Source organism: Phanerochaete carnosa (genome assembly GCF_000300595.1).
Source record: "Phanerochaete carnosa HHB-10118-sp unplaced genomic scaffold PHACAscaffold_1, whole genome shotgun sequence".
NCBI classification, from domain to species: domain Eukaryota; kingdom Fungi; phylum Basidiomycota; class Agaricomycetes; order Polyporales; family Phanerochaetaceae; genus Phanerochaete; species Phanerochaete carnosa.
Window position 1 is genome coordinate 3,184,147 of NW_006767628.1, and position 7,062 is coordinate 3,191,208.

The 7,062-nt window shown below is 52.2% G+C and overlaps 2 protein-coding genes across 2 annotated transcripts; one reads left to right on the forward strand and one right to left on the reverse strand.

The window, feature by feature from the left end:
• Positions 1-129: 129 nt before the first annotated feature.
• On the reverse strand, positions 130-1,827 carry PHACADRAFT_247431 (uncharacterized protein). The gene is made up of 10 exons (XM_007390445.1): positions 1,580-1,827; positions 1,414-1,518; positions 1,216-1,360; positions 1,044-1,156; positions 958-980; positions 829-906; positions 739-778; positions 489-687; positions 366-436; positions 130-313 (listed from the first exon to the last, which is right to left on the reverse strand). The coding sequence occupies exons 1-10, from the start codon at positions 1,599-1,601 to the stop codon at positions 189-191; spliced, it is 921 nt and encodes a 306-aa protein (XP_007390507.1). The 5' UTR covers positions 1,602-1,827; the 3' UTR covers positions 130-188.
• Positions 1,828-2,913: 1,086 nt separating this feature from the next.
• On the forward strand, positions 2,914-3,782 carry PHACADRAFT_247433 (uncharacterized protein). The gene has a single exon (XM_007390446.1). It carries the CDS (start codon positions 3,336-3,338, stop codon positions 3,561-3,563), a length of 228 nt encoding a protein of 75 aa, XP_007390508.1. The 5' UTR covers positions 2,914-3,335; the 3' UTR covers positions 3,564-3,782.
• Positions 3,783-7,062: the final 3,280 nt, after the last annotated feature.

The following is a 7,062-nucleotide window of genomic DNA, read 5'->3' on the forward strand; positions in this document are numbered from 1 at the left end:
TGCTGCTTGTTGAAGAGAGTCGGGAACAACTTTAGGTGCACGACGTGCGCTTATAGTAGCGCGCACCACCGTGAGCCCAAGGGCCCCGATGTATGTGACGAGAAGTCCACTAGTACAAACAGAACTTTGAAGACCAGAAAATGCATAATCGCGTATCGTGCATACAAAAGAATAAGATGTCAGAGTTACTAGTGCAGCACCTTGTCCAGCTGGTAGTCTCTCATATCCGGAGGTTGGCTGTAGAGGAGAACACCGGGATTGAAGATGTTCAGTGCATACGTCGCGACAACAACCATCGCTGCATCAAACACGCCTTGTGGCGCATTTGTTAGTATTCCACGCAGGAGAAGCGAAGAGATACTTACTAAAGTAGACCTGAGTACGCAGAACTTTCCCGTTCCACCCGTCACCAAGTTCAATGGTACGGTAAATGGCCCTATGGTGGCTAGTCGGACAACCACAGCTTTCAATGCTAGCGTGAGGCTTACCGGATGATAAGGAATAGAGTACTAATGCAAAGCCCGAGTGTCATGAGCTTGAGACGTCTATCCCATGAGCGCGGGCCGTTGACTGTGGTCGCAATGCTATCGCGATAGCCGGGGTCGAAGCCTTTTCCTCGAACTGGGCGATCCTTGATAAACCTGTAAAAGTACCCTGCAGCCAACACACTGAAGACGAGCATTGCAACTGTAGAGTTGTATGAGCATAACGAGACTATAGGTTCGCCTTATTGCTTGCCCAGCTGGAAGACAATGCCCGCGAGCATGATGTTCGCGCCCTTAGGCAATATTGTTAGCACTACTATAGCCGATGAGGATAGTGGCCTACCAGATTGGTAGCTGATAATGTCTTGGCATCAGCGGCGATCCCTCCACCTAGCCCTTGGATGACCAGCGCTATGATATCCTGTAGTTGCTGCGTTAGGCATCGTAAGCTTTCGGGAGGAACTCCGCGTACACATGTAAGGAATATAACCGAGTCTAGAGTGAAATGTTTCAGTTTGTACTAGTAAAAGCTGCTGGTCTCTGTAAAAGTGCACCCACACCACTTTGGCGTGAGCCTGCTATAACGAACACCCAACGTCTCCGCCATACGCGTAAAGATGATAAATATCGCAGCCAAGAGCGGTGTAGGTGCAAGGATAGTGCAGACAATTCTATTGTCATATCATGAGTTCGCAACGGCCGGGAAATATGACCTATAATGGGAACTCACTGCATTGTGAAAGGTGTGTGCGCGACGACGTTCATGCTGGACCACAAACGTCCGACCCAGCCAATCACCTCGCCGGTGCCCATGAGGCAAGCGGTCGGGATCAGCCACCACAGGCGGAATTTGAAAGCAGCAAGAAAATGAAGTACTGGACAAAGTACATCGTGATCAACCTGACGACAGCCTAGACAGCCGACTCACGGGTAGACAGACCGAACAGAACAACGAAGGCGATACACAGGCCCTTGTTCGGCACGTAGCCATATGGTGAGACCTCAGACGGCGAAAGTGAAGGAACGGCAGAAGCTGGTGATGAACGAACGTCAGCTGTCTGTGAAAAGCCGTTTGCTGTACCGTATGGACGCACGGAAAGTACTTGTAGAGGACATATCGAAGGAAGATGAGTAGGATGAGGGCTCTTCACATTGGAGGCCCCGGCATGTTCTTATACTCCTTGGAGGCTTCTCGGGCGCCCTTTAGAATAGAGAGCGACACGGCAGCATGCCAGAGTGCGATCAATCGTCCCTGTCGCTGATTCTGTGCTAAGCACTGATATCCATGTGTCGCGGCCGTGCTTGACCAGCTCTAATTCGATCCCTTGTGATCATGCTTAACCACCACACATGTACGCTCAAAAAGAGCTGCGAAAGTGTTTGTTGGTACCCTGGTTGTTATATATCTCAGCTATCCCACATTTTCCTGGCACGACCCATCACATACCTGACTTTTAAGCTCAAGCTGTAGCGCAGACTGATAGCTCTCGGCCGAGCTGACACAGCACGATTAGCCCATAGCTGGGACAGAGGGATTGTGGCGCCTGAGTGGGAAACTTTTGATCGGCGAGGAATAAGCTCGTCATAAACCGGGATCAAACTCGGAGACTGGAGTTGTGGATGTAAGTTAGAGGCTGCAAAGTCTACGCATGTGCGTAGAGCTTTGTGAATCTGAACGAGCAGTAGTGTAGCCGCCAAATATCGCACAAAGACAGAGCAACGCTGCAGATATTGTCAGCAGCGCTATTTCTTAAGAATGCAAGCTTCTATATGACTGACCAGTACTCCAGTACTTAAGATTGCTTCGCCGCGTGTTTTATACCGTTCTCTGACGCTCTGACCGTACGAGAACCATACTCGACGACAGTAAGGTCAATTCTCTCGTGTCGAGCGACGAACGCACTAAAGATAAAGTTGGATGTAGTATATCGCTGAAGACGAATATATTCCTGCTGCGAAAGAGCTGTTCTTCGTTGAAGAAAGTACTACTCCATGCATATGGGCTGCTGAGATCATTTGCCCCAAGGACGGAGGAATTTGACAGAATAGAATAAGAGATCTGACCGTATAGACGCACCTAGACTGACTTCATGCATGGCGTGAGACGACCATGAGCAAATAATACCTGATGCGTGATAACTCTGGAGCGACTGTTGACAAAGAGCTGCAATTATACATGCCAAGGAGCATAGACAACCGTAATGGCGATTGGACAGTTTGAGGGTGATATTGACGGCCAGCTCTTCAGTCTGTCGCTGGGATGTAGTATGAGCGAAGGAGGAGGTATGCCTGGATGGTCGGTAACGACAGTGCTCGAGCAAGATGCATAAGTTCCAGGACAGCCAGAAGGCCGAACGGATGTGAAAGAGTTGAACCGCTCGATCCGATCGTGCCGGCGCGGGGAGGTAGATGATCGGTTGGGCCATACCGCAATCTTTGACTTCCACCAGCTTGCACTTTGACCACCATGATCTCAAGGAATGCAGGTTGATAGCCACAAGTTGCCACGTTCTGTTTGGCAACTACTCAGAGATCCTCAGCCCGCGTATTGGCCCGGCTAGTCTTGTTCTTGCGCTTAAGCGGGCTCTTGGAATCGACTCTTGCAGACCGCTACTTGCTGCATCTCTCCGCTAAAACATCGCCGGTTATACAGCGACATTTATCAACTCAGGTTAACCTCAAATCCGGATCCTCGAAAGTTCCACTAGAGCCTTATTTGACCGGAGGGTGGCGGATGTAGATGGTGGACGAAGGGCGCTGCTGTGAACGTCGGGTGGAGACACGGGCGGTAGAATCAGGTGCCTGCGGTTCCAAGGTAAGCCATCTCATATCTTGACTGCATTAGAGCCCATGAGTTCTTCTCCCAGTGCTCCGTTGAGGAAAAAGGTGATGTTGCTCCCTGTAGCGCTGCAGCTAGCTAGACGGGGCGATTTGGCAGCTGAGGAGGCCGGAGAAGTCGCGGGGGTTTTGAACACAAACTTGGCGATCTTGCTATCACCCTCCAGGTGCCATGGAGCAAATAGTGATATTGTCCAACCGCACAACCTGGTCCGCCACAAGAAGACCAGCACGGCCTAGTGGCGGAAAGGTGCGTTGCATTTTGCCAATTTCTGCTGGTGTGCGTTGCTTCACGGCAGTTTGGTAGAGCTACCGTCTGCGTTCAACGTTTCTCATCATATCCCTCTCTCTCATTGAGCACGGCCCACCTTCAGCCTGCCCACGCCTTCGTGTCACGTTCGTCACGTATGCATGATGTCACCATGTCACGTCACGCAAGTCGACGCTGTGGCCGTGAACGGAGGCGTTTCAGGATAAAGTCGGGTCCTGCAGAGTGAGGTATGTATGGCATGTGTTAATGCGAGTGTTTATGCCGACATGCATACTGATTGGACACTTACGAACAAGTATCTCGTCTGTATGCATCCGGCTTTGCACCTGGGGAGCCTCGGACAACCGTCAACCCGAGTATGTCTGTGGCAAGAAGAACAACGTTTTCACCGCGATTTTCTTGCGAATCTCTTCGGTATCTGCCGCGGGGTTACTTTCATGTTGGATCTTGTGTTCTGCCCTTCTGGCCTCCTTGCTGATCGCATAGCACATTTTGAACATCGATTTCCTCCACCACGGTGCATATCTCGATGATTAGAGCTCCCGCGACAGGCCGTTCTGCTTCTCCTTGCTAGACCGTGTCGAACTGAGATGACTGTCTCATCGAACAGGGATTGTCACTCGACGGCTCCAGGAAAATCCCCCGCGCCCTCTGATTCGTCTTTCTCCGTGTCTCCCGCCCGCAGCTGATCGCTCCTGTCAGCTCGAGCAAACCCCGCTTGTTCCTGCGACGTAAAAATCTCGTCTGGCTTTCGACGCCACAGTATAAAATCCCGTCCATGGCTCCTATTTCTGACCCGCGACTGTTCCTCCGCCGCACGCTCATCTCCAGCACTCGACTCGTCACCTGAGACAATTTCTGACGGTCTCTCTGCGCCTTGCAATATCCGGCCAGGACATGGAGAGCGGGATGCTTTACGAAGACGCAGTCTTAGAATACGCGCTGGCGCTGCCATCGCGTTCTAGAGAGGATGAAAAACACGAGGTGTATTTCTTCTGGCCGTCGTCACCAGAGTCGCGCGTTCTGCTATCGGGGCGTCTGGCGCAAGGCGAGCCCGCCGAGGTGCGTCGACTTTGCTTTTACGCTGGTCAGCTCTGTCGGAGCCGGCTCTCCAGACCTCCTCTCCAACCCTATACCATTCATCTGAAGACATCGAAGACGAAGACGGCGCGTCTGTTTATCCATCCGTGTACCGCCCATCCGTCGACTCTCACGACGGCATCCAACCCTCGTCCGTCATCCCGGTACGCCACCCTGAATTGCTCCTGCAGAATCTGTGTTCACGACTAGGCCGCAGCCCCCGTCGCCAGCTTACTCCATTTCTAATCATATCTTCACGCAGCGTGAGCAGGAGACCGAGATGAAAGCTGCGGGATACAGCAGGGTCTTCACAGCTGGCTTGGCGTTGGAGGTGAGTCTTGGATGGCTCGCGGGCTGAAGGGAGTACGCGTTGATGGGTAGGTGCTGCAGTCGCGCCGGGTCACTGGACGGATTGGAGGCTTTTACCGCGACTTGCGACGCGTTTTTGCATGGTCATCTTGGCTAGGCCCATCTTGAGCCGGCACGCGATATTGCGTCGCTTTCACTCCTCATCTTCCGACACGTTCGTTGGTATTATTTCTCTCGTCCTGCGCTTACAACTCTCGCTCGTTGCTGCACACCATCTCGCTTGCTCCGTTTCTTGAACCTTGCTTCTTGACCCAGTCTTCTGGAAGGTCTTTGGCACTCCGTTTCGCCTGTATGCCACGCTGTCTCGCACTTGTTCGGTTTTAAGACGCCCCACCCATCAATATGATTTAAAAGGTAGAAACTTGCACATCCCATGCTTTTTGAAGCACGGGTCATGTGGTTAGACACCTGCTGTCGTGAGGTGGACACGTCTCCGCATCTTCATTGTTTTGCGCGTCTTGAGCTTGCACTTCAGGTTCTTCGTCTGAGGCTGAAGTTGGTCTTAGCAGTCGCATAATCTCAAAGATGAGTCTCTGTTGCAGAGAGGGATAGATGCAAATACGCGTCATTCGAGGTGTCAAGGAAGCGGGACGCGTCGGACCTCGTCTTAGCCTGCCCTCAATATACACGTGATCCGCTGCTTCTACTAATGGGCGGCTTTCAAGCTCAAGCTTCAAGTTTGGCAAAGGCAAAATTTCACAGAGTGGATCTAGCCCCTGCATGACGCTCAGAAGCGGAGACTTGACCAGGTTGTTTGGCAGGTCTATCAAATTTCAGAATCAAGTTGTCGAAAAGGAGATCACAGCCCAGACTCCTTACCGCCGCCCGTGGGCGTACTCTTATCGCCTTATCGCGTATTTACTGTTTCTGTCCAAATGAGTCAGCAATATTATGTAGTTTCAGCTCGACGCATGTACGCCCACGGGCGACTGGCACTAAACATTGGTAAATAACGGCATCTCGACGGCATCGCGCTCGACTAGACGCATCCCCGACCGATTTGATGGCCGTGACAGCATTTCCCTTCATTTTCTGGATGATTCGGGTTACCTTATATGGGACGTCTTTGTAGCGTCGTCCATTCAGGAGGTGTGTAGTCAGAGAGCCCTCAGCTGCAGGCGATGGCGTGAGCAGGCAAACATGTAGTAGTCGCGTGCTGTTGCGTGCGACGTTTTTGGGGCGAACGCGCAATCTGAGTTGCGCCAGTCACTCTTAGTTCTCCCTGCTCACTAGTCGGCTGCTCATTGAGAGCGCAGACAGTGAACTGTGGGTAAAAGTGTTGAATTGCACTATCTACACTTCGAGTTTATGAGACGGTGTAGAAGGGATACTTAGAGTGCCACGCAGAACGCCCTTTTTGTTCCATTTATACGCTTACTCTACGCTTGCCTTTTCATCTTTGAGCCCCACAGACCAGTTCTCGCGTTACGACTGAGCGCCGCAGCGGCAATCAACGTTATGGCTGGTATGGCGTCACGAAGTCCAACCGTCGGGATAAAATGGTACTCGGGTTGCGCCGCGCCTGGCATTTCTTGTACTTCGCACCTCGTCTTCCCTCTCTCTCCCCAGCACTTCATCTCCATGCCCTCCCTTTTTCCAGGTTCTAAGATAGTTCTTTCCTCTTCCTCGATGGACGGTTTATTCTTCATGTACGCGGATGGCGGCTCGACCAGGACGGCGGGACATAGGCAGCACCTCGTCGACAACGAAGCACCCCGCGACCTGAGGACGGCAGGAACGCGCAAGTAAATAGGGGCCCGCTGCGCGAGCGAGCGCCGAGTCATTGCCCGCTGCGAACGGCGAGTCCTTCCCGAAGCCTGACGTTAACTGTTTTACTCACTACAGAACACTTCTTCGTCCTCCTTTGGTCTCTTTTCACGACGTTTCCCACTCTTCTTCTTTAGGGGCACTCCGGGCCGAGAGCACGGCAGCGGAGTGACGGTTTTGTCATGTATTATAAAGGTGACCTCCCACCTTCGAATGGAGCAAGTCCCGCTTTCCCTCAGAGATTCCCCCCCC